Source organism: Macaca thibetana, chromosome 5 (assembly GCF_024542745.1).
Source record: "Macaca thibetana thibetana isolate TM-01 chromosome 5, ASM2454274v1, whole genome shotgun sequence".
Classification (NCBI taxonomy): Eukaryota; Metazoa; Chordata; class Mammalia; order Primates; family Cercopithecidae; genus Macaca; species Macaca thibetana.
Window position 1 is genome coordinate 183,798,072 of NC_065582.1, and position 26,373 is coordinate 183,824,444.

At 62.3% G+C, this 26,373-nt stretch overlaps 2 protein-coding genes across 3 annotated transcripts in view; one reads left to right on the forward strand and one right to left on the reverse strand.

Moving 5' to 3' along the window:
- The window catches only part of POLN (DNA polymerase nu), a 156,696-nt gene extending 146,079 nt beyond the window's left edge, over positions 1-10,617 (forward strand). For both annotated transcript variants that reach the window (XM_050792314.1, XM_050792313.1), the window contains 5 exons: positions 184-294; positions 882-960; positions 7,066-7,133; positions 9,548-9,609; positions 10,276-10,617. In XM_050792314.1, coding sequence (XP_050648271.1) covers positions 184-294; positions 882-960; positions 7,066-7,133; positions 9,548-9,609; positions 10,276-10,461 — 506 coding nt within the window. In that variant the 3' untranslated portion in view covers positions 10,462-10,617. The remainder of the gene's footprint in view (positions 1-183; positions 295-881; positions 961-7,065; positions 7,134-9,547; positions 9,610-10,275) is intronic.
- Positions 10,618-13,490: 2,873 nt separating this feature from the next.
- On the reverse strand, positions 13,491-22,960 carry NAT8L (N-acetyltransferase 8 like). The gene is made up of 3 exons (XM_050792322.1): positions 22,585-22,960; positions 21,364-21,528; positions 13,491-18,781 (listed from the first exon to the last, which is right to left on the reverse strand). Exons 1-3 carry the CDS (start codon positions 22,958-22,960, stop codon positions 18,414-18,416), a joined length of 909 nt encoding a protein of 302 aa, XP_050648279.1. The 3' UTR covers positions 13,491-18,413.
- Positions 22,961-26,373: the final 3,413 nt, after the last annotated feature.

Here is a 26,373-nt window from a genome sequence, read left to right on the forward strand (position 1 = left end):
CCCTTGCCTTCCCACTGGAGAGCCCGCTTGCCCCTGCGATAGACTCAAAGGGCCCAGGGGAGGCTCGGAGTCTGCACTGCAGTGTGACTGTCTCTCTGGGGCCTCTGGACCTGGCCCAAGGGAGCTGCACCTGCTGCAGTGCCTGTTTCTGTCCCTCATCTGCTTTTGCTCTGTGTGACTCAGGCTATGTGGTATCCATCATGGGCAGAAGGAGACCCCTGCCAAGGATTCACGCTCATGACCAGCAACTCCGGGCACAAGCAGAGCGACAGGCAGTGAACTTTGTGGTGCAAGGTACGGAAGCCTCTTACCCTGTAGTTCTGTGTCCATTTGCTTCTTGGGTTTTAGCAGCCACAGGGCTGGTGGCACCCACTGATCACTGATGTGGTATTTCCTGCTCATCACAAACCTCCTTGCAGGAGCTTACACTACCCATGTCCTGCCTGGCAGTTACTGTCAGGGGCGTGAGGGGACACAGTCATCTTTGTAGCTAGGATGATTCCCCCAAGAGCTGGGCCCAGGCAGTACTGTTTCCCATATCTCTGCGGTGGGAAACTGAGGCTTCAAGGGTTTAGGCAGACCTGGAGCTCGGTCCTTTGGTGCTTGGCCTAGGCCCTTCCATCCTCTCCATGCATGCCTGGCAGGGGTGAGGCCTCTGGGAATAAGGCACCCAAAACCCAGGTGCCCTGCAGTAGCAAGAGGGCGGGAGGAGCAAGGATGAAGTGTCTGCCTGCAGTCGTCTGTGGCCTTGGCACTCAGACAGCTCAGAGCCAGCACCTCTGTGTGGAGGTGCCGTGAGAGCTGTGGCGACAGTGCCAAATGCTGAGTGCACCATGAACCGTGTGCCTTGGGACCTCAAGACAGCACCACGTGCCCCACAGGCTCCGCTGCTGACCTCTGCAAGCTGGCCATGATCCGTGTCTTCACTGCAGTGGCCACTTCCCGCACCTTGACAGCCAGGTCAGTGGGTGGCGGTCAGCCTGCCTGGGCCCCAGCCCTTCCCAGGGCTTGGATGGGAGGGTTAGTGTTCTGCGGGAAGACCCTCTGGGGGCTCACGATTCTGACCGCTCACCAGCTCTGCTCATCGGGCCCCCAACCCCTCCCGAGGCTCTCAGCCTGTGGCAGGCCCTGGAGGCTACCCCCAGCAGGCATGCAGACAGCAACCAGCTGTCTACCAGCATGGGGCGCAGATGAGGCCTTTCCAGACAGAAATGCTGTCTCCCCCAGACCCCTCCTCCTCAGGGTGTCTGCACAGCACAGGGGCACCCCTTGGGGCTGCCCACCCCAGAGGCAGGTGAACCCCTCAGCACCTTGAGCAGGACCCTGGGAACTCCAAACTGTCCCCACTCCTACCTGTTGCTGCCACCAATGCCAGGCAGTGTGCCCCACGTCCAGCTCTGGCTGCAGCCCCGAGCCCAAAGCCAACGTTCAGACGTGCCTTGGTGGTGGAGGCTGCACCGTGGCTGCCCCCCAGGCCACAGCTCTCTCAGGCCTCTGTCCCTGCCTCAGTTATTCCCCCAGGGCACATACCTCAAGAGTTTCGGCAGCCAGAGGACAAGCAGCCCTCACCCAACCACCTCCTCCTTGCCAACCAAGGCCCTGGGTTTGCTGGAAATGGCCACGCAGACACCTCCTCTCCTCATTCTCCTTGTGGGGGATCCCCTCAGGAATCCCAGAGCCCCTTCTGGGAGCTGAGCCGCCTCAGCACCCCCCAGTGTCAGCCCCCAGAAGGGCCTCTGGCGCTCTGACCCACCATAGACATTTTCCTACCCCCACCCTAAGGGCCCTGAAGCTCTTGGTGCCAGTCCCATGGGGGCAGCCTCTGCAGACCAGGGTGCACCTGCCACTGCAGATGCATCCAGGAGGGGAGCCCAGGGTGGGCTGAGGCAGAGGCTTCTAGAGTATAAGATGTGGCTCAGGCCTCCCCAGTGTGCACACCCCTGACTTTGGGTTGTGGGTCCTGCATACCCGTGGCCTCTCTTTTCCATCTCATCACAAACGTCCTTGCAGGAGCTTACACAAACCCATGTCCTGCCTACAACTTTACAACATCTGAGCTTACAACTTTCTCTTGGCTTTTGAGGTTATTTTACATTCTCAAGGCATGATTTTTTGCCTTATTAGAGATCCCTCATCTCTCTTTAAAAGTGGCCTCCTTATGTCTTCACGAACTCCCTCCTGTCACTGTGGCTTTCAAGCCTGTGCTGTTCCAGTGATTTCAGCGACTTTGTGCAGAACTGTGTCCCCAGCAATGGCCCTGCCCAGGCCAAGGTGTGACACCCAGCAATGGAGAGGAGGGGGTGGTCCCTAAGTCCACCGAACCCCAGCTGGCTCCTCCCCTTGCAGCCCCTCTGGGTACTTCCTCTGGTCCACAATCACCCAAAACCTCAGGGAAACGAAGCCCAGAAGGAGGCTAAAGCCCAGGCTGTCATCCCAGGGAGGGAGGATACCTGAGACCCCACAGGGTCTAAGCACTGCCCCAGAGGCTCTGCTTGCAGCTTCACTGGGCTGTGGGCTATCAGTGCTGCTTTCTGCAGTAACTGAAACGGTCAGGAGGCAGGAGTGGAGCATTAGATTTACTCTCAGCTGGGCGTGGTGACTCACACCTGTAATCCCAGCACTTTGGGAGGCTGAAGCGGATGCATCACCTGAGGTCAGGAGTTTGAGAACAACTTGGCCAACATGGCAAAATGTCATCTCTGCTAAAAATACAAAAATTAGCCAGGTGTGGTGGCACACACCTGTAATCCCAGCTACTCAGGAGGTTGAGGCAGGAAGATCGCTTGAACCCAGGAGGTGGAGGTTGCAGTGAGCCGAGATCACACCACTGCACTCCAGCCTGGGTGAGAGTGAAACTCTAACAACAACAACAAAAAAGATTCACTCTCAGTCCTCTCCTGCCCCATCTCGCTGCCATCTGCATTCCTTCCCAACACACACGTGTGCATGCACACGCACACATACATGCACACACATGCACACATAAGCACATGCGCCCATACACATGCACACACATGGACACACACGTGTATTCACACACCCGTGCACACACATACATACACACTGATGCCAGCCAGCCTCTAGTGCCGCACAGTGTTCTCCTGGTGTCCTGAAATCCATGCATCCAGCTCACTTCCAGTTTCTGCAGGTAAATTATAGCTTCTCCCAGGGTATGAGCAGCTTGTGCTAGTTTTGGCAGGAACTGAAAGCCAAATGGTGGTCCTGCCTCTAAGATACTGCAAGTCTAGAAAAGTTGATTCAAGGCTGGGTGCAGTGGCTCACACCTGTAATCCCAGCACTGGGGAGGCCGAGTCGGGTGGATCACTTGAGCTCAGGAGTTTGTGACCAACATATGTGTTGCCTGGGCAACATAGTGAAACCTGTCTCTACCAAAAAAAAAAAAAAAAGCAAGCCATGGTGGTGCACACCTGTAGTCCCAGCTAATCAGGAGACTGAAGTGGGAGGATCACCGGAGCCTGGGAGGTCGGGGCTGCAGTGAGCCATGATCACATCACTGCACTCCAGCCTGGACAACAGGGTAAGACCTTGCCTCAAAAAAAGAAAAAGTCGGTTCACTTTCAACCCTTGTGGAATTGATAAAGGAAGTTGGCATGTGAGGAGCTGAGGTCTTTCTCTGTTGCTGACTGAGTCCTTCCGAAAGCTGGACACAGACACTTTTACTCAGGAACACAGTTACCCGCTAGTCGTCTTTCTATTATTAACCATTGGCTGTCACGAGGAAATGCTCTCATAGCAAAATGCAAAGCGTACTCGTGTGGAATATTGGGCACTCCATGGTCTGTGTTTTGTGAACGTAATTTGTTCTTCCAGGAGTAATGTGGATGGCATCTGGAAGGGACGGGTGCAGACTCAGTGTGGCCGGGCATCTCTGCCTGAAGCAGCAGGCATGAAACTCGATCACTGGGAGGCACACGGTGCCCCTAGAGTGAGCCGAGATCGCACCACTGCACTCCAGCCTGGGCGAGAGCGAGATTCTGTCTAACAACAAAAAAGATTCATCTGGCCGCCCCAAGGGTCTGCCCAGGTGGGCTGGGGCCACAGGACAGTCCCCATTCCCCACCCACAGTCCCTGTGATAGAGAAATGACATTTGTTCTTGCCTCTCGGTCCAGACCCTAAAAAGACCAGAGAGGTCGGGCTCAGAGCAGGAGGCCAGTGGCCAGTGTTCACAGGCCTCTGTGCCATGGCTCAGCTGTCCTGTCTCTTCTGATGCAGGCCCTTTATGAAAAGGCCTTCCTGGGTTTCAGAACGTGTCAGTGCTGTGACGGTCCCTCTCCTGGGCCTTCTCAAGGCGGGTCTGCATGAGGCCACCATGCGCCCACACTCAGGATGAGTCCACAGAACAGTTCAGCAGGGCTGGGGGCATCCATTGCAAGGAAGCTGCCCCTGCAGGCCCCAGACAGGGCAACGCAGTGAGGCTCTTCTGGAACATTCTCCTACTCGTGCAGTGATCTCAGTGAGGCCATCCAGATGCCAAACACAGCAGCTCTGTGGCCGACCCCTCTCAGGAACAGGGATATGAGTTGCACCAGAGGTCCACTCCCTTCCGGAACACAACAGGATCCAAGGTCCTGCATTCCTCTACCCCACACGGAGACGACAGACGTCCTTCTTCTTTCACCCATGCCCCATTTCCCAATTAGAAGCGCGGTCATGTCTCAGTGGCTGCAAGAATGATGTGTAAGTAACTGACAACTACACCTATTCTTAGGTTCCTGCCACACCAGCAGCTCAGAATTTCACAATGTAATTTCAAGAAGTGTGAAAACTGCTTCTGCTAAATCTGGAAAAAGTTACAAGTGCCTTTTCTGAGGTTTCTGCCCATTTGAAAAGTAAGTTCTCTTGGGAGACAAAGACTTCTGCCCGAGGCCTTGAAGTTAGTTTAAGACAAGCTCGCTGGTGCTGACAGCCTGGGGCTCTCTCACCCCTCTGACTTCTGGAAGGGCAGCGTCCACGGCCCCTGGCCAGAGGTTGCACATAAAGCACAGGCCCACCTCCCGCTCCCTGGTGGCAGCCTGCCAGGTACAGGGTGTGAGCAGCACTGTACCACTGTCTGGGCCCACGTAGTGTGCTGTGGATGTACACCCAGGAGGATGGACACTTGGCCGTCAGGGACACAGGCCCAAGCTACAATAGCTCAGGCTCCAGAAGGCAGATTTCTCTCCCATCATGAGAAGTCCAGAGAACAGTGGTTGCTGTTTCAGAGGCGCAGAGCAGCAGGACCGAAGTCCCTCTGGCTCCCTGGCCACTCCCTCCTGGTGCTATGATGGAGGTTGCTGCTCCAGCCATCACACCTTCCAGGCAAAAGGAGAAAGTAGTAGTGGTCAGAAGAGCATCTGCCCCTGGCAGCCCTTTACAGTCAGCCCTTTAAAGAGCCTTCCCTTTTAGGAGCTTTCCTGGAGTCTCCTTTTCCATCCCACTCCTCACCTCCCTCCCTGCTAAGGGGGGGGGAAAAAATAGCCTCCTTGCGAGCTGGAGGGAATGCGGTCCTGGGCCACCCTGCCTGAGAGAGAGCCTGCGAAATGTCCTTTGCAGCTGAGGACACAGCCCCACCTCCACCCTATCCGGCAACAAAGGGACCAACGTGAAGAAAGAGAGGAAGGGCGGATTGGGGCAGGTTACCAGAAATCGCTGTTGCAAAGTCCACGTCCCCTGTGGAAAGTGCCAGCATGGCCCACCTGTACCCTGGGGCTTGAAGGCTGCCCCTCATCCCAGCTGGGGCTCTTCATCACATGCCCGTGACTACTGCCCGGCGAGGGCTCCCTGGCAGCCCAGCTCCCTAGGGCCCTGGGCCCGCTGTGCCCCTGTCTGTGCCGGCCAAGGACGGGCAGCAGGGTCGAAGATAGGATGTGACCCCTGCCCATGAAGGCTCAATCCAGGAGACAGAGCCAAGGTCACACAGAGGACAAAGCGTGTGGGACCCCTTGGCACCCCATCCTTCCCAGCAGCTCATCCTGTGAGTCTCCCACACCGCATGTACCCTTCCGAGGGCACAGGGTGAGCTGCCCGTGTCCACCCGACATGAGAGGCTGGCAGTGGGTCTGGGGGCAGCAGGCCTCAGCAGAGGTCTCACATCACCAACATTTGAGGCATCATCTGCCCAAGGTGTGTATCACCCATTTCCAAGGAGCATGTGGAGCCGCAGCGCCCTGGCCGAATCCAGCTGTGGCCGGGTCTGTGCCCAGCGTGGTGTGGGCCCTTAAGAGCTGATCGCCCGGAGCCATGATCCGTCCACCTTGTGCACACTTGAACTTGTACTTCAATCTGTAAGCCCTGCCCCAGGGACCTGCCCCCGGCAGTGCATTTCACCGGAATGTCCTCCCACTCGGGTCCCACCTGCTCTCCCTGCTGACGCCCTGGGAGGGGCACTGAGGGGCTCCATGAAGGAGGCTGGGGAAGGGTGGGGCTTGGCTGGGGCCTGGCTGGGGCTGGCTGGGGCTGGCTGGATGCTCACCAGAGCAAGGCAGGAGCCAGGAATGAGCACCCCGCCTCTCCGAGAAGCCTTCAGGGCACAGGAACCCATGATGTTCATGAGGCTCAGCCCATGTCAGGCCCCACAACAGTTCGAGAAGGGCTGTTTTCCATCCCTGCCCAGACTTCAGAACGCGAACTGCTCAGCCCCATGGGACCAACCTGGGTGGGGCGGACACGGGCCGCCCAGCCCCTCCTGCTGGGTGTGCCACCTGCTTCCTTGCAGCTGACCAGAGTCACTTCCAACCAGCCTGTCTCCCTATCACCCCTTCTCCCAGCTGCCCAGAGCTGTCCTGGTGACAGTGGGTGACCTCAGGCAGTGGTGCCCATGGGCTGTGGTGCCCATGGGCTGGGTTAGTGGTGCCCATGGGCTGGGTCCTCCCCATGCCGTGGGGAGGCAGTGGTGCCCATGGGCTGGGTCCTCCCCGTGCCTCACGGAGCCACATCCTCTTGGGCCCCAGTGCCAGAACCACCTTTCAGAAACCTTGAGGATGGGCCCCCGCCTCTGCATGCAACCCTGAGCCCCCACCCCACAGTCCTGGCCTCCCAAGTTGACCCCCTCCCTCCCTGCCAGGCTGGTGGCCCAGATCCATGATGAGCTGCTGTTTGAAGTGGAAGATCCGCAGATCCCGGAGTGTGCAGGTAGCCCTGGGGCATCCCGGAGCGTGCAGGTAGCCTGGGGTGTCCCGGAGTGTGCAGGTAGTCCTGGGGCAACACAGCGTTGCTTGGTCTTCACGAACAGCTAAGAGGAGGCTCCATGCTCCATGGGCCCAGCCCAGGAAAGCCCCCAGGCTGCTGCCACCTCATGTTGCTGTGTCACCTTGGTCCTGGCAGGCAGAGGGGCCAGCCTGGGTTTGGGGGCCCTTAAAAGGCCCACGTGGGCTCCGCCCCCGAGCGCGCCAGGTGTTCCAGCTGACGGGAGCTCCGGAGAGCAGCTGCAGACACCCAAGGCTGCTTTGTCTGCGGCCCGAGGCCTCTGTGTCTTGGGGTCTAGAAAGATGGGGAGTGGGCACTGGGGCCACCCAGGTGACTGGGGCCAGGCTACGGAGCGGGCAGCAGGTGTTCTTGTTGGGGTGTTGGAGTCACGGAGGCCCCGCAGGCTCAGCACAGACTTCAGGCCTGGGTCCCATCCTGTCCCACAGGCCACCCCCTCTGCTGAGCCCATAGATGAGTGAGCTCAGGCAGAGTCACCCCCAGCGGTCAGGCTGAGGGGTTCTTTCTGTCTCCCTTGGGAGGGCCAGGACCTCCCCACAACACCCAGCCACTGGTCCCATGGAGGCTCCCATTCTGGCCTCACAGGGGAGAGGTGAGGGCAGGTGCCCACGTGGACCTGTGCCCCCAGTTCTCCAGGCCAGGTCTGTAAATGGCCAGGGCAGCTTCACGCGTTGGGAGAAGAGGCACGGGAGCATCAGGGCTGGAAGCTTCGGGCACCAACTGTCGAGTGGTGGTCACCATGCCCTCCTAGCCCCACCCTCTCCAGGTCTTACCCTTAGGGGTGTGAGGCTCCCATCCCTGGTGCCCACCCAGCCCACTCCAGCCTAAAGCAGGGCTCTGCCACTTGAAAACTATGTCCAGCCACTCATTTGAAAACACACCCATCTTACGTGACCATTTAACAAGTATAACGTGTGCTCAGCTGTAGGTTAAAAAAGGAAAGAAAACATTCCCAAACGGCCTTGTTCCCGGGAGCAGCTTCCTCCAGCTGGCCTGGCAGCTCCTGAGGCAGGCTGCAGCCTGTGCACTGCTCTCTCAAGAGCACTCAGGGCCAGGGACTGCAGGGCCTGCACCATCCCTGAAGGGCTGGGGGTCAGGTCGTGTCTCCCAGGCGGCGTGTAGTGCCCAGCATCTCTGCCCTGCCTGCCCTCCCGAGGCCCCACAGGGAGCACTCCAACTGAGTGCCAGCTCAGCCCCACGCTTGCTGCCCCTCTCTGAGCAGCAGTTGCTTGGGATCACGCACTCAGTCAACAGCACCACCCCACCAGGCACAGAGGAGGGGCCCGTTCTCTGCACACTCGGGGTAGCCCCAGCCAGCATGAGGAGCAACGGTCCAGCTTGGACTGCATCGGCTCTCCAGCCTTGTCCCCATAAGAAGGTCCCCAGGGTGGCCCAGGTCCTTCTGCAGGGCTCCCCACCGTGCACATGGGCCGTATGCCCACCTGCTGGCCGACAGCTCCCTGCAGACAGTGACCGGCTCCTGCACAGAAGACACTGAGGGCCACAGAGCTCAGGTGGCCACTGGCCTTGGCTCAGGACACACCAGGGAGGCCCTGGCTCTTCTGGGGCCAGCAGGGCTGGAAATTGAGGTGGTGCCCACCACAGCTTAGGGCTCCTGCCACCATCTTTGCATTGCGGTGTCACACAGCACAAAAGGACTGAACGAATGTTTATCCAGGGGCTCAAGGATTCAGAGCGAGCCCTGAGAAAGCCTGAGCTTGCGGGTCCTGCCCCCGCCCCCACCCCCTGCCCAGGCCTTCCTTTTCTCAGGGCCCTGAGCCCCACTGCTGCATGGTGATCCAAGCTCCCACAATGGGGCCAGTCTGCCCGTGGTACAAAGCCACTGTTTCCTCAAACTTCACCCGGCAGTAGTGGGGATTGGGGGTTCTTGTGTGCCTGGTGGCTCTGGCTGGTGGGGCTCCCTGTGCCTCCCCCCTCCTCCCAGCCCCAGAGGCTCTGGAACAGAGCTGGCATGACGCCTGCCCCACCCCACGGCCCCCAGCTGGGGTGAGCTGAGCCGGAGGGGTAGGGGTGAGGGCCAGTGCAGTGTGGCGGGCCAGGCCAGGAGGAAGGGATGCAGCGAGGGCCAAGGGGCCTGCGAGAGGCATCCTGGACTGTAGACGGGGCCGAGGGAGCTGGACCCAGCCTCAGGGGCCGGGCACTCAGGGGCTGCTTGTGGGCATTAAGGTCCCACAGCTGGTTTGGGTGACCGAGTGGATACAGGAAAAACAAGGGGGCTCGGGGGTCGGGGCAGGACTTGGGCCTGGAAGTTCTCTTGTCTTGGGCTCCCAGGCCCCAAGGCCAAGGGACCAGCAGGGCCTCCTCTCTCTCCCGCACTCTAGCTCTCGTCAGGAGGACCATGGAGTCCTTGGAACAGGTGCAGGCGTTGGAGCTGCAGCTTCAGGTGAGGGGACACCCAACCCTGCCCAGTCTCACGGAGCCCAGGGTGAGGGGAGGCCAGCACCCCCAGGGCAGAAGAGCCAGGCCAAAGGGTGCAGCCCCAGCCCTGAGATGGCCCTGGCCCAGAGATGGCCACTCCACAGCAGGCACAGAAGTGGAGGCTGGACGGTCCCTGAAGCCCCACCCGACTCTGCTCACTTCAGTGAACAGGGACAGCAGGCGGGGCTGGACCCCTCCCTCCCTGTCAAGAGCCGTGGAGGCTTGGTCCACTCAGGGTCAGGGACCCCGGGGAGGGCTCTCCTGGCCTCTAGGAACCACCGATCCTCTCGGGGGCAGGACCCTGAGGGGCAAGCACACCCAGGACACACACACCCGTCCAAGGGCACCTTGTCTGCCGGCCGCAGCCTACCCACTGGCACAGAGGCCCTGGCAGGTGGGGGAACCTCCGCCAAGATCGAGGTGTCGTGACTGGGAGGTGGATGTGGCAAACGCCTGTTACTGGGCGAGTGTGGTGAGTGTGCACGTGTATGCACACGTGTGCGTGTGGCTGATCACGTGTCTGGATGTGTGCACCTGTGTGCTGTAGGCCCTGTCCCCCTGCGTGGGGTCTGGGAGGTGGCTGGGGATGGCCGGCCCAGGCCTCAGGCTCACCTCTGGCTGCCATCTGCAGGTACCCCTCAAGGTGAGCCTGAGTGCCGGCCGCTCATGGGGACACCTGCTGCCACTGCAGGAGGCCTGGGGCCCTCCACTAGGCCCACGTCGCACTGAGTCTCCCAGCAACAGCCTGGCTACCCCCGGGTCCCCTGTCAGCAGCCACCCCCCGCCCCCGCATTTTTCGCCTTCATTTTGTCTGTAGCCCCAGGCAACAGTGGGAGGAGAGAACTGGTTTCCAGCAGTCCATTGTGTGGCCTTCCCCAAGGTCACCAGCTCTGTGTGCCCCAGGACGCATTAACCCTTTGGGGCTGGGGTGGCCTGTCATCCCCTGGAGTAAATGCCTGTGCAAAGCCCTCCTCATCCTGTCTGAGTGAATTCTTCCTGTGCGTGGGAAATGTCGCGTCCACAACCCCCAGCCACTTGGCCGGGGCAGGGCTGAGTGCCCCAAAATGGGAGTGACCCAGGCTGGGTCTGGGCCAGACACTCCAGAGAGGGTAGGCACTCCTGGTTCTCTCCCCCACGGATTCCAGGGGAAGGGCTCCCTCGTGGCTCAGCAGCTGCTCACCCCTGGCAGGTGTCCAAGAAGCCACCAGCTCTGACGCCCTGTGGTGTCCCCCCACTGCTGGCTCCCTTTGCTTCAGGAAGCCATGGCCCAGGGCGTGCACCGTCCTCCCAGGCCAGCCCAGCGTGCAGCCCTGTACTGAGACGGAGAGAACGCAGTCTCCCCGCAGGCACTGAGGCCCCTGGAGCTTGTGTTCCTGACTGATGCGTCGGGAGGACCAGAGGAGCCCCTCTATGAGAAGGCCTGCCCACCCACTGCAGGCCTCCGCCATGGACACGGCCTGGGGGCCACCGAGGACCTGTGGGCGTCTGGGGTCACATGCTCTCAGGACACAAGGTCTCTCCCATGAGCCTCCTGCAGGCTGGTGACCAGTGGCTGCAAACAGGCTGGCTCCCGCCAGCCAGCCAGTGCTCCAAGCAGCCCCTCCAGACTCTTCCCATCCCACGTGCCCCCTGCCTTCCCTCATGCACAGTGGCCTCGCTTGCCATCCCAGCAAGACACCTGTGACTCGCCTCCACCTCACAGCGGGCTGCGACAGAGGCACCAACACGATCCCCCCTTTGCACGTGGGGAAACTGAGGCACCAAAAGGTCACAGGGCTCAAAACTGCGCCAGCCAGGATTTCAGCTGCATCCTCACCCTGTACCATGGCTCCCTGTCTCTGTGGTGGCCCCTGGAAATGTGCTCCTGGGGTCCTGCTTTCAGGCCACCCCCGCCCCGGGTGCCTCAGCCCCTTCCATGTACTTCCTTACCAAGGTCTGGGTCTGGGCTCCAAGAGCATCCCTTAAAGTGGGGCACAGGGCCCCCTGCACCCTTCAGGGTTGTCACCTCTGTGGGCGCCACCCACAGAGCGGCCAGCACTCAGGCTCACCATCAAGGTGCTGGCTGCGCGTGGGGATACCTGGTGCCACTGCAGGAGGCCAGCCGGGGTGAGTATATGGGGTGCAGATGGCGCTGTGGGTTTAAGCAGTGGCCCCCCCCACCACGTGTACCACCCTACCCTCTTTCAAATGGCGGCTGTGTCACCCGCGCGGCTTGCCTGTGCCCACTGAACATGGGTCATCTTTTCTGGGTGACCTGGGTCATCACAATAAACTGGCCGGGACCTCGCTGCTGTGGTCTGTGGGTGCTGGAAGTCCGTTCCTTCTTCCCTTCAATTATGCAGCATTTGCCTGACACCATGGGTGGCGCTGGGGAGGCAGGGACAGCTGGGTCCAGATCACAGTCCTGCTGCTGTGCCACGCCAGCCTCGCCCCTCTTCGTGCTTCCTGCCCCCTGGGGGGAGCCAGGTGCCCATCCTGTGTCTCAAGGAAGCATTTGATTTCTCCCCAGGAAGAGGACACCCACTCTGGCCAAGACAGCCTGGTTTTCTCCCGGCATCAAAAACATTTTCACCGCCTCCCATGTGTGTGGGTCGTGGGTGACCGGGCCTGTCCCCAGTGTGGTGGGACGTCCCAGTGATCCAGGGAGCTGCCTGTAACCACTGCTGGGCCCTCCTGCCAGCGCGGTGCTGCCCCTGCCTCCATTCCCTGGGCAGCACTCTGAGCCCCACCAGGCCCCGCCAGGCCTTGATGTACCCACTGCACCCAGGCCTCCGTCCTGCCGCAGTTTCAGTGGGATGTCCCAGATGGGCTTTGCTGTTGGTTACCTGAGCCCAGGCCAAGGCTGCCTAGCCCTCCAGGCTGAGGGGCAGCCCTGCCCCTGCCCTTGGAAAGATACTCGCAGCTTGGGGTTCCTCCAGGGTCCTGGCTGGAGGGCCTGGCAGCACGGGTTGGGAAGGTGGAGAAGGCAGAAGCCGGGCCAAGGAAACCCCTACCAGGAAAGTGGCCCAGGGGACCGGGCTATGGAGCTGGGGGACCCCTAGACTCCAGGAGTCCCTCTGCCAACAAGACTGGCATCCTGACAGGGATCTGCCAGGGCAGGGGTCTGTGTCCACCCCATGTCTGTCTGCAAGACCCCCCCCAACACCCTGCTCCCCACCACAGCCCTGAGCTGCAGCACCCTCAGCCTGGACCCCAGACCTGGCATCCTCCCTCACAGACACTGGGGGTCCACCCCCATCCTGGTGGGCTCTAATGCCCACTCACCTCACACCCTCCCTCAGCACCACTGTTCCTCCAAGGGGCCAGGCAGGTGCTGGGGCTGCCAGGGCAAGGATGGGCATAACCACGAGAACTGGGAACCTCAGACCCAGGAGGACAGGGCAGCAGGGCCTGGTGGGCCTGGCCAGGAGTCCCACTGGGGTGGCAAGGATGGTGTGGGGGCAGGGGCTGGGGGCCAAGCTCTCTGCCAAGAGTTAGAGTGCCCAGGGCCAAGCACAGAGCTGGGGGAGGGCAGAGCCCAGGAGCTGCTCAGGGGGATCCCGGGCCTGAGAGTGAATGGGCAGAGCCCACCCGGCTGGGTGCCTGCTGGGGGAGGGGCCTCAGCCCATGAGGCCACCAAGCCTCTCTGCCCCACCTCCCAGATTACACTCCCTCCAGGGGCAGTGCTGGCTGCAGGGCAGCCTGGCCAGGTGTAGGGGAGCCAAGGTGAGGAAAGGGGGTGGCCAGGGGAGAAGGGGGAGGCGGCAGGGGCCAAACTGGGGCACCAAGGGTGGGGGCCCACATCCCTGAAAGCCAGCCCTGCCACACAGTGGGCAGGAGGCGCCTCAAGAGAGCACGGGAGCCAGGTGCCTTCAACTCTGGTTTTATTGAAAAACAGCAGCATTGGGGGCCATCCAGGGGAGGGGTGCACACCCACCCCGGGCCCCCGCAGCCCCTCTCCTCAGAACGCGCTTGCCCCCACCCTGGGGGCTGTTTTGGCACATCTGGGGCCTCAGAACAATCTGCCCCCGCCGTGGGCTCACAGTACAGTTTCAGGAACAAACAGCAGCAGGTGAACCCCATCCCCTGCGCTCCCCAAGCCTGGCCCCCCTGGACCTGCCCTGGAGCTGCCCAGGCCGTCCACCGAGGCCCTGCCCCACTGAGGGGCAAGAGGGGCCAGGGAGGCTCTGCCCAGGGCCGGGGGCCCAGCAGGGAATTGGTGGGTAGGACCTGCTTCCCCGGGCATTGCCAGCTCACCACCGCCAGGTACCTGCACAGCCACATATATGCAAGTACACACACAGGCACTCACACACGTGCATGCTCATGCAACACACATATACACTACATGTACACCTCACATGTACATCCATACACGTGCATGCCCACACATACACCAGCACACGCAAGGACTCACGCATACACGCCCACGCATACACAAGTACACATACACCATATGCATATGTACACACGCATCCATTCATACACGTGCCCCCTCAGAGAAGTACACAGGAACATGTGCATCACACATGTATACGTGCTCATGCATTCACATGGACACTCATACACGTGCATGCTCATGCATACCCGACACAAACATGTACACTTACACATGCACACACACCCACACACGTATATCATACACGTGCTCACGCAGGTATGCAAGAACTCATGCACATGTACACCTGTACACACGTGTGCACTGACATGCACACATGCATGCTCACACGTGTACATGCTTATGCACATACACAACATGCACTCATACATGTGCACACGCTCACACATGCACACCTATACACATGCACACATGTTCACACTACACATATCAAGAACCCACTTGCGCGCACACACACACACATGCTCAAACACGTGCACATGCACACACAGGTACACCCCTCCTTTAAAATGGCTAATTATTGCTGTTTAAAAAAAAAAAAATACATCCAACAATGGTATGTCCGGCTCACCCTCCTTCACCCTGCTGTGGCCCCAGGAGGCATCATGCCACCATTGGAAGCACAGCAGCCATGGCGCCGAGGAGTAAGCGGATCCCAGGGTCTGCCAAGTCTGGAACTCAAACCCCAAGTGTCAGCTCTGTGGCCATCAGCCCAGGCACACAGGCCTGTGGCCAAACAGAAACTGCTTCCAAACAGACACAAGCAAGTCAGCAGGCAATACAGGGTGCGCAGCTGCAGCGCCAGCTCATAGGGGACGGCAGTGGGCTCCCTCGGCGCAAGGGCAACTGTTCCACCGTCCCTCGGGCACTGACAAGAAGGCGGCCCCACGAGGGCCCACACAGCCCCCTGCCTGGCGAGGCAATCACCTTGGGCCCCCACAAATCCTAGGCACCAGCAGAGCCCAGGAAACCAAGTTCCCGGCCTCAGGCCACAGGCACAGTCCTGGGTGCCCCGGGGCAGGTGGGCCTCTCAGAGGGGAGCCAGGTCCTTATGGCCCAGAGAGCTTCCTCAGCACCTACCACACAGCCAGGAAGCTCAGGGCGTCCCCAGCCCGTCCCCTCTAGGGCCTGCAACCTTCTGCCATCTTCTCTGAGAAGGACACCCAGAGGAGAGGGGTGGCCCCAGGCCTGCTGTCCACAGGGCCTCCCAGACCCAGCCTTCCCCCAGGGCCAGCCATCCACCCCTCAGGCCAGACTAACTCAGCCCTCGGTCCCTCCCTCCGGGGGCAGCTTCTCAGCTGCTGCCTGGCCCCAAGGCATGACACCAGCCGGAAGCAAGGCTGGGCATGGGGCGGAGGAAGGAGGGGGAGACGCCACTATGGCTGCGGGGCTCAACTCCCTACACTCAGGAGCCCTTCTGGGGGCCAGACCAAATGGCAGCTTCAGCACAAGCAGGCCTCCCACCCTCAGGAGCCAGGTCTGCAGCGGCTCACACCTGGGTGGTGGCAGCCACACGGGCCACCCCACCCCCAGTACAGCAAGACCCATGGCTCTGGGCAGTGTGGGGCATCCCAAGGCGCCTCAGCCCTCAGCTGCCCGGAGCCTCTCGTCAGGCCTGCACTGCTCGTCCAGCGAGGATGTCCTCCTTCGCCCAGCTCTGGCCCCGGGCACTGCCAGCCCCTCCCGCGTTACGCCCTCCCCACTACAGAGGCTTCCAAACACACAGAAATTCCAGGAGCCCCAGGCCCCTACGCAGTGCCGGGCCCCGGGCTGGCTTTCCCCGGGCCTCGCCACGCAGAGTCTGAGTGGTGGGTGCCCATGGGGAGCGGGCAGGGGGCCAGCACTCGGGGAAGCCGCACCAGCCACATGACAGCAGGGCCCAGGAGGGCGCTTCAGAGGTAGAAGAAGTTACATCAGTTTCTACAAACATATAAAATTCACGTCAGTGCACATGTGCAGAGCGGTGAGATCCCGGGCTGGAGGGACAAGGCGGCCCAGGGCAGGCCACCCACCAGGGCACCTGGCCTCCAGCCCGGGGGGAGGACACATCTGCCCCCCAGTGGCCTTCAAGGGCCCCACTGAGCTGCACATTGGCCTGGAGAGGGCTCCGGGCAGCTCCGCCCCAGCCTGGCAGGCACGCCAGTGCCTCTGCTCACCTCGGGGGCGGCAGGGTTCCGCACACAACCACCCCGCACACCCTTCCTGCCATCTCTACCAAGTCCTGGCAGCAACAAAGAAAGGCCAAGCGTCCCACCACCCACAGGGCAGTGCAGCCAGGGAAGAGGTCACTCAGGGGCGCAGGTGCCACCAGAATGGGAGAGGGCCACACTGCCCAGAACTCTCAGAACCCCCAGGAGGGGGAGCTGCTATGAGCCCAGCTCAGGTCAGTATCAACGAGACACTGGCAGTCCCTGGGCCTCCAGGCCCTGCCCTGGCGTTGGTGGGCTCCAACAGCCAGCCCCAAGTGCCCTTAACCCCAGGAGCCCAAGGCTCCAAAGGCACAGGACCAAGGGAAGCTGGTGGCACCCCAACATGACACTCCCAAGACCTGACTGCACCTGGCCCGCCCTGCCCCTCCTGCCCCCAGCCAAACCCAAACCAAACCAAAAGAGGAAAAAGGCACAACTGTTTGTTTCCATTTTGCTAAAACACTTCACGTCTGTCTGTATTTTCCAGATTAACAAAATCTAGCTGCAAGAAAATAGGGTGCCGATTTCTATACAGTCTACAAAACTCCCATCCCCGAGCAGGGACCGGGCACCTCCAGGGAGAATGTACAGGGGAGTGGGGTCTGTACAGTGCTCTGCACACCTCAATTGCTAACGGGACAAAAGGCCCTCGGACGCGGGGCTTCTCCGTCCCCTCGCTCACTTCTGAAGCCTCGTGAGGAGCATCCGTCCGTGGCCCTGCACGTGGCCTTGGTGCCCGGGACCCAGTTCCGTGGCCCACCTGCCTGCCACACCCCCTCCCCAATTCCCTACACAAAGGGGTCTGGGCAAGTGTTTCTTCTTCTCCTGCCACCAAAGCCAGGTCTGCCTCTAGGCTGGATGTGCGACCTGTGTCATCCTCCTCCTCTGTCTCCCCTTCCAGGCCACCCCCCCCACCCAGGGCAACCCCCGCCTGGGACCTCAGGAAGGAGAGACCAGGAGCATGGCCAGCAGGAGCCGAGGCGGCCAACCCTCTTCCCACCCAGCCCAAGGCAGCGCCCTGCCCCTCCTCCCAGAGGCTGCGGACTCCCTTGCCCCCCACCCTGCCCACCCTGCAGGCCAGGGCTGGGAGGCGTGCTCCATGGTGGGAAATGACACCCAGTCAGGGTTTCCCTCCAGGTCTCCAACAGCAGAACGCTCCACCCACCCGGCCACCCACCCCCATCACACTGGGCCAGAAACTGTGTCTTACGGTACAAACTACCGTTTTGTCCCAAGAATTAAAGTCATGCAGAGTGCTATTCTGTCTAAATAACTTATTAGAAAATGGGTTGGTTTCAGGCTGGGAGAAGCTGTGGGCTGGGCGCTGTTGGCAGCAGCCTGGGCTGGTAAGATTCACAGGGTGGACCATCAGCCAGAGACAGGAGGTCCCCAGGGAAATCTGAGAGAAGCCACCGTGATCCAGTGGGCACTGGGGAGAGGGATCCCATGGACCCCCACCCCGGCGGTGCCACGGACGCCATGGGAGCCACCCCGGTGATGACACCAGCCAGCCCAGCCCAGGCAGGGGAAGGGCCGGAGCCAGAGGAAAGGAGGGCATCAGAGCAAAGCAGGCGTGGACAGAGCCGGGCGGCGCGGGGCAGACCAGGCCCTCCAGGGGGTGGGGGCAGGGACAGGCCCTCCCATGGCCAGCTCGGGGCCAGGGACAGGGGCGCTCACCGGCCCGGGTCTCCGGGCAGGGCGGCAGGGCGGGGCTGTGTGCATGCGGCATGCTCGGCCGGGCCACACCCTCGGCATGCGCGGAGCAAAGCAGCGCCATGGCCAGCTCGGGCCTCCACGGGCAGTGGCGCTGGGGCCGCAGGCGGGGCCGGAGCCTGGCCCCGGGCTCTGTTGCGAGGTTCTGTGCTTGGTGAGCAAGGCTGGGCCTTCCCCAGTGGCGGCGGGCAGGGCAGCGTCGTGGACAACTGCGGTGGTCCAGGATGCCACTCTTCAGGTGGCAAGCCGCCCGGGCAGGTGGGGAAGGGCAAGGGGCTGTGGCGACAAATGACCCACCCCCACCAGTGTCGCGGAAGAGCAACAGCCCCGCACCCCCCAGAACCAGCCAGACAACCGCAGGATGTTGAAAAGGGAAATCCCAACCCAAACGCCAGGTGGGCGTCTGAAAGCAGAGGCCGCGCCGGGCGGCGGGCAGGCGGGCGCAGGCGGGCAGGGCGGCCGGGGTGGCAGGCGGGTGAGCGCTGGCGGTCACTCCTCGCGCAGCTGCAGGCGGTAGCGGTGGTAACGGACCTGGAAGAAGAGGCGCTCGGCCAGCGAGAGGGTCATGCCAGGCAGCACGTAGTGGTCACTGGCGCCCATGTGTCTGAAGCCCAGAGACTCGTACAGCTTGTGGGCGGCCACCTTGACGGCCGTCGTGCCCAGCACCACCGCGGAGTAGTTGTGCACCACGGCGAACTCCAGCACCTTCCGGCCCAGCGCCTTGGCGATGCCCTTGCCGCGGAAACGCGAGTCCACAGACATCCGCAGCAGCTCCACCGTGTTGTCCTCCTCGTGGGCCCGTGCGGCCACAATGCCCACCACGTTGCCATCCAGCACGGCCACCCAGAAGCAGGAGCCTGCAGGGGACAGGGTGGTCAGGGACACCCGGTGAGGAAGGCTGGGGAGACCCCTCCACCTCTGGGGTGAGACAGGGCCAGGGGCTGGTAGGGGTCCCCTCCAGCCAGACACCAAGTCAGGGCAGTGGGACACCCAGTCCCGGCAGCCCCCCGGTCCTAGCTCTGCCGGAGCCAAGGGAGGGGCAGCCACTATTCAGGACAAGCAGGTAGAGCCCCCCTCTAGAGCTCCTTAAGCAGAGAAAGCCAGCCCAACACCTGTTACCCAATAGCCCAATAGCCAGGACCCACTCAAGCCTGGAGGCTGCGCTGCTCAGACTGGTGGTCAAAGGCCCGAGTCCCTCCTCTGAGACCAACAGCTGGGGTAGGCTTTGCCCAGTCAGGCGCCTGCCCTGCCCAGCTACTCCAGACCCAAATGCCTCGATGGCCTGGGCCACCCTGAACAGGCCATGGTGCAGCCAAACTGCTGTGGCTCCTGGCCACCCAGGTTCACCCAGGCCATCACGGCAAACTCCAGCACCCACACCAGAGGCCGCGAGGGGCAGCGGTCAGCAAAGTGCGTCCAGAAGGCTCCCTGCAGCCCAGGAGGAGCTTTCCTATAAATCCAAGTGGGGGACAGCGGGTGGCCCTTCTGGTCCCAGCCTCTCCTGGCAGTAAGCCAAGTGGCCAGGCCACCACCCCATCCACAGCACAGCCCAATTCCCGCCTCAAGTCAGGCATGAAGCCAGGAGGTGGTGGTCGTCAGGGAGGGGAACCGGCAGGGGAGGAGAGGTGCAGGGGCAGGTGGGGGCAGTTGTGGGAGGGAACCTGCAGGCACAGGCTACAAGGGAAGCCCGGCCGCCTCCAGCAGCCAAAGGCAGAGGTGACACCCAGAGACCTCTCTGTAGACCAAGGGGTTGGCCAGTGGAGAGCCACACAGGCTGCCTGTGGCCCCTCCAGCCTCCTCCTCAAGGAGGCTCTGCACCTGCCCCCAGCCCCAGGAAGCCCTCCCATCCCTCCCCATTGCCCCTCTGCGCAGCCACCAGCCCGCTGGCTCCATGGGGGGGACCTCCATCTCCTTCAGTGCTGGACGCTGAGGCCTGGCAGGCGGTTAAGGGGGTACTGAGGGCCCTTCAAGGAGAAGTAGCCCAGGGGGAGCCACCGGGCACCGCTGCCAGTGCCACAGGCCCGAGCAGCTCGGCCCTCCAAGCTCTGTGCAGCTCCAGGGTTCCCAGGAGGGCTGCCCCTTCTCGGCCCCCTGGCCTGGAGCCCCTGGGGTCTCCCACGCCCAACCCCCCCATCTCCCTACCTACACAACACCTCCACCTCCAAGGAGGGAGTCCTGGACCAGTACCCCTCCCACCAGCTGGCCTGCCCACCACCCAGGGGTCCTGCCTCTACCTACCCATGCAAGACCAGATAGAGATCAAGCCCATCCCAGGAATAACAACCGCCAGCACCATGTGGCCCTGGGCACACCTCACTCCTTCCAGGACTCGGTTTGCCCATGTGCCCAAGCAGCTCCAAGGTATCCAGCATGGACCATCAGCAGCTATCCACCTCTGCCCTCACGGGGTGTTCCTGCAGCCCTGCCAGCTACCCCTCCACTCCCTCACACCAGGGAGGCCACAGCCCAGAGGGAGAAGGCCATGCCCCGTGTGCCCACCAGAGCCCCCTTTGTTGCTGTGGCCTGTGCTTCCTCATGGCCCATTTCCCCTCCCAAGCAGAGGCTGGCCAGGGCTCAGGGGTTGCTCAGATGCTCTGTTTGGGTTTAGGAAAGGGTCAAGGAGAGCAGCAGGCGCCAAGGCTGTGGGGCGGGGGTAGAGCATGGCAGCCAGCGATGCCGGAGCCGCTGCCCCTCCCCTGACACTGACCGGGATACTGACAGACCCTGCCCAACCCTTTGGGCCCATTCTGTCCCTCTCATTGGCCTACAGACCCTCCAGGATCTGAGAGAGCCTCCTACCCCAGAGAGCAAAGTCCTCGCCCCTGGGGCATCTGGCATGGGGGAACCGGTGTGGCTCAGCGGCTGGGGGCCAGCCTGGGGTGGAGAGCAACCCCCCGCCCCCCTAGAGCCCAGTCCCAGCCCCTCCAGCTACAGAAGGCCACAGGGGCTGGGACAAAACCCTCCAGCTAAGTGGCCCAGAGATCAGGCCAGAAGTGAAGGCCAAGGCTCAAGGTCAGGTCCCCTGCCGCCACCCCATCCTCTGTGCCCCAATAGGGCCCCCAGCCCCTGCCACACAAGTCCCCTCCCCCCAGGGCCGGGCACTGCAGGCAACCCCAAGGCACGCCAGATAAGACCCACAGAGCCCAGCGGCCCTTGCCCCACCGCAGCAGACACCAGGGAGACGCATCCAGAGCAGGGAATGGTGGAGCCACTGCGTCGCAGGGCCAGCTCAGGTCACTCAGCGGGAGGAGCCGGCTCTGCCTCCCCCAGCCCCACTGACACTGGAGGCCTCGGTCACCCAGAAGGCTCAGGTCACAGGGGCCCCGGCCCAGGCCCACCCACGCTGGCCCTCGCCCAAATCTGCCCTGAGGTTGCTGGAGTGGGTGCACCTGAGGGCTGTCTGGGGCGGAGGGCGGGGAGGGGCAGGAGCAGGACTCACCAGGCGGCTTCATGTAGTACTGCTCGATGTCCGCCATGTCCGTGTGCAGCGCGCACTCCAGGTAGGCACGGATCACCTTGCGGCTGTAGTAGTAGCGCAGGCCCAGCAGTGCGGCCGGCACCAGGCACGTCAGCAGCAGCGAGCGGCTCACGGCGAAGCACAGCGCTGCGGGCAGAGGGCGCGGGTCAGCGGCGCGGCGGGGGGTCCCCAGGCCCTGGGAGACGCCGCGCCGGGCCGCGCTCCGGGTGGAGGAGCCGGGGTCATCTCGGGTGCTTTCTACTTCTCCCTATTTCCAAGCTTCCCGCGGTAAAGACAACCACCCCACCCACCCCCACCGCCTGGAACAAGCCTCCAAACACGGCAGGGCACCCTTGGGGTGCCCGGGCTGGGAAGGGCCCTGCCCACGCTGACCTGCTGAAGCCAAGGTGGGCAGATTCTGCCAGGGAGCTGCCCCGCAGACCAGGCCCCGCAGGGGGGAGGGGAAGGGGGAAGGGAAGTCCCACGTTCCAGCACCGGGCCCTAGGCCCCCCTCTTCCCAGGGCCCCAGCAAGAGCCCTTCCTGGCTAGCGTCCGGGCGCTCTGAGAGCAGGGACAGGGCAGGGAGGCCCCACACGGCTTCCAGCCGCATTTCGGCTGCCATGACCTTGGGGGAGTCGCGTTCTCCCCACCCGGCCTCAAGCTCCTCATCTGTAAAATGGGAGCGAACTCCCTCTCCCCGGCAGGAAGCTCTGAGGGGAAGGGCACCCAAAGACCCTGCAGGGGCCGGCCTCTGCGACCGCCCCGGCTGTGCCAGGCGCGCGCACCCCCCGCGGCGCCGGCTGTCTTCCTCTCATAAATTAGCACCGAGCGGGAGGCGGCCTCCCCCGCCCGCAGATTATATTTAGGCACTCGCCGGGGCCCAGCCGCGGCGGGCGCTACCTGCCCTGGCACCCGCCCCCACCCAGGATGCCCGGGAAGGGACAGGGGAGGCGGTGGGGGGTGGGGAGCTGCGTGGCAGGGACGCAGGTGTGGACCCCGGACCCTCCCCGGCTCTGGCCCGCTCTGGGCCCCGCGCTCATCCCCACGCCCCTGGCCAGCCCTGCCCGGGGCCGGCGCGGCAGAAAGCGGGGGCTTCCCAGGCTGGTCCCCGGGCGCCGGGCGCGGGGTCCGCGTGGACGCCGGGGCGAGGGAGCTCCGCGCCGGCCCGAGGGACTGCGGCAGCCGGGGGCCCGACGCACTGACCCGCCAGCAGGGCGTAGAGCAGCTGCGCGCGCGGATGCTGCCGCAGGCCGCGGAAGGCCGTGTTAGGGATGCGCTCCATGATGCCGTCGTAGAAGATGCGGCGCGCCGCCTCCTGCTCGGTCGCACGGAACTCGCGGATGCACACGCCGCGCCCCCCCGGCGGCCCCGCGCCCCCCGCCCCGCCGCGAGGCTGAGCCACCGGGGCAGGTGGGGGCGCGGGGGGCGCGGCGGCCGGCCCGGGCGCGGCGGGCAGCGGGGGCCACATGGCGCCGGCGGCGGCGAGTAGCGCGTCCTTCTTGGCCCCCGGCAGCGCCTCATGGTCCTCGGCGGCCACGATCTTCGTCTCGCAGACCATGTCGGGAGGCCCACAATGCATGCACCCGGCCGGGCGGCGCGGCAGCGGGGACGCGGCCGGGCGGCGGCGGGCACGGCCGGGCCCAGGGCAAGGGCGCGGCGCCCTCGGACCGGCGGCGGCGGCGGCGGCGGCGGCGGCGGCGGCGGCAGCAGCGGCGGCGACGGCGGCGGCGGCTCAGGGGCGCGGGGCGGAGGCGGCGGGCGGCCGGGGCGCGCGCAGGGAGCTGCGCCGCATTTTGGAGAAGTATTTATAATGCGGCGGCGCCGGTGCAGTCGCGGCGCCCGCGGCCCGCAGGGTCCTAGCGTCCACTGCATTGGCTGCCGGGGGTCACCATGTGATCGCGGGGGTGGGGGAGACACCGCCCCCGCCCCGCCGTGGCTCGCTGGGCGCGACGGGGCGGCGGGGCAGCGCGAGGGGCCGGGCGCGGGCGCGGGCGGGGGTGGCGGCGCGGGCGGGGACTCCTGGCCCCTTGGGCGCCCGACGGGGCTCGGGACCCGGCCGCGGAACGCGTGATGGGCGCCGCCCGCCCCGCCCCCCGCTCCCACGCCGCGCGCCTGGGAGCGCCCAGACCCCGGGCCCGGCCGCCGGCGTCGGCGGCGCCACGTCCTTCTCCTCCTCCGCGGCCGCCCGGAGCAGTCACGGCAGCGTCTCCCGCTCCGTCTCCTGCCTTTGTCTGAAAGCGGCGCCCGCGGTGGACCTGGGGAGGGGGCGCCGCGGCTGCCCCGGTCCGCAGCCCCCGGGAAGCGTCGTCCGGAGCCGCACGGGCCGCCGGAATGGGGACGTGGAAGGGCGGGGTCTGCGGCCTGGCGTGGCGTCCCCCTGTCCGAGCCCCGCAGTGGGCATGGGGATGCGGGGCCCGCAGGACCCCTCCCGCCCCGGCCCCCGCTCCCCGCGGCCGCGCATGCGCCCCGTGGCCTCGGTGCAGGTGCAGCGGGGGCTCGGCGCGGAGCGGGACCTGCAGACGCCGCAGGCTGGGGCGGAGGAACTCAGGTGCGGGCAGGAGGCCACAGACCCCATTCTCGGCGCTTCGCGAACCTAGCCACCTGCAGTTCTGCGCGGCCTCCCAGCACCACCCCGAGAGCTGCCCGAGCGGAGCTCCCCCGACCTGCGCGGGCGGGACGGGGCCAGGGGTCCAGGCCTGGGGTCCCGCAGTCTGCGTTGTGCGGTGGAGTTGGGGCCAGAGGGGTAGCTGAGGTCACCCGGCTGCCAGGAGGGGCTGAGCCTGCTCGTGGACGTAGGAGTAAGGCCGCAGCGCCCTGGTGGGGTGGGGAGGGATGGCTGAACTGGTCCACAGCCCCGACTGCCAGTGAACAGGCCCTGAAGAGGGGCAGGGGACGGGGGGGGGGGGGGGGGCGGGAAGTCAAGCTGGGAAGGCGCCCCCTCAGCGTCTGGGGCCCGCTGTCAGCTTTTCAACCTAAAGGAGAAAACAGGCAAAACGAATAGAAATAGACTTTGTTGGGGCCAAGTTTGAGGACTGCAGCGTGGAAGCACAGACTCAAGTTGGTCTGAATGCACGCGCGCTCATTCGCAGCAGTTTACAAGTGCGTTTTTAAAGGAAAAACGAAGACGCAGCTCCTAAGTTCACCAAGAATTTGCACTCAAATAACATAAGCTATTGATTGGTGTGCATTATTATTTGTGTCACAAATTCCAGGAACATGAAGATGACGCTGAGGCGGCCAGGCGGACAATATAGGAAAGAAAAGAACAAAATGCCTTCCAGCAGTTGCCCCAGGCGTGGGTGGGGAGGCGGGACTGAGGCCCTGTGCTCAGGTGTCTCTGGACCAGATAATCTTTGGGTACCCCACATAGCTCAGGATGCTCTAGGCTATTTTTCTTTTCTCATTTCTTGTGTTTGATCAAAATCTTTCTCTTCTCAAAGCAGTGATGACTGACATTCTAGATGTAAGTTTTTCTGCTGGGAAGGCTCATTCCCGGGCCATCTCACCCCGCATGGGGGGAAAGAGGAGACGTTTAGTGGGCACTTGAGTACTTCTTGAGGCCTCAAGGCCAAGGTTGATTGGCACAGGGTCTGTCAGGCCATCTGCTACAAAAGAGCCACGCATGCTGGATGCCTTCTGAGCATCTAGCTAGCATCCTCGGGGTTTTTTGGTTGACTTTGGACATCCAGAAACACAAAGCCTAATCAATTTAAGAATGAAAAATATGGGCCAGGCGTGGTGGCTCATGCCTGTAATCCCAGCACTTTGGGAGGCCAAGGCGGGCGGATTACGTGAGGTCAGGAGTTTGAGACCAGCCTGGGCAACGTGGTGAAACTGCGCCTCTACTAAAAATACAAAAATTAGCCGGGCTTAGTGGCAGGCGCCTGTAATCCCAGCTACTTGGGAGGCTGAAGCAGGAGAATCGCTTGAACCTGGGAGGTGGAGGTTGCAGTGAGCTGAGATCATGCCACTGTACTCCAGCCTGGCAACAGAGCAAGACTCTGCCTCAAAAAAAAAAAAAAAGAAAAGAAAAATATGACACAAATAAGGGCAACTGTTAACAATTTGAAATCTAGAACTGAAGAGTGCTTCCATTTCTGAAGGTAAACAGATACCTATTTTGTCTCCTTCTGGTCCTGGCCTGAAGAACAAGATGTTGAAGTTCTCCAGTGATGAAAACGTCATCTCTGGTGAGGCTGCCTGGTGTGGTCCCAGGAGGAAGCATATTTGATGCTTTTCTCATAAAATCTCCAGGTTGGAGACCTTGATCTTTCATATCTTCATCTCCTGAGAACTTGCTGTTAACAGAATCCTTAATTAATTTAGAATGTGCAATGAGAAGCTCTATAGGGTCTTGGCAATAATGAAAAATATCGCCTTTAAGGGGAGCTGGTTTGCAGGCTCCTTCATGCAGGCACAGGGCCTTCCTGGTATTATTTCAAAGCGAGAAAGCTGAAGTTTTCCAAACAGGGTAGAACCCAAGTTAAGCACCACAGTGGAAACATGTTAGGCCAGGGAGAGTTAGAAGTTGGTTTTAGCTTTGCAGATGGGTTTTCTATTATCCCACCTGTGCGTTCCACAGTCTGGAAGACAGAGGAAGGCTGCGAACACAGTGGGAATGCCAATCCCTCCAATCCCAACCAGCTTGCACTCTGCAAGGTAAGATGGCAATCAATCTTTTTTTCTTTTCTCTCTCTCTCTCTCTTTTTTTTTTTCAGAGAGAGACAAGGTTTCTCCATGTTGTCCAGGCTGGTCTGGAACTCCTGGGCTCAAGTGACCCTCCCACATTGGCCTCCAAAACCGCTGGGATTACAGGCATGAGGTATCATGCCCGGCCAATAAATCTTTTTTTTTTTTTTTTTTTTTTTTTTTTTGAGATGAAGTTTCGCTCTTGTTGCCCAGGCAGCTAGAGTGCAATGGCGCAACCTCTGCTCACCACACCCTCCACCTCCTGGGTTCAAGTAATTCTCCTGCCTCCCTCCGGAGTAGCTG

What these genes read in the sequence shown, in the direction of transcription:
- NAT8L (XM_050792322.1), bottom strand. Translation starts at nt 22,960, where the DNA reads ATGCATTGTGGGCCTCCCGACATGGTCTGCGAGACGAAGATCGTGGCC. An exon ending in GCTCTACGCCCTGCTGGCGG is followed by an intron (nt 21,529 to 22,584) that starts GTCAGTGCGTCG and finishes CTCTGCCCGCAG; the next exon opens with CGCTGTGCTTCGCCGTGAGC. An exon ending in GTACTACATGAAGCCGCCTG is followed by an intron (nt 18,782 to 21,363) that starts GTGAGTCCTGCT and finishes TGTCCCCTGCAG; the next exon opens with GCTCCTGCTTCTGGGTGGCC.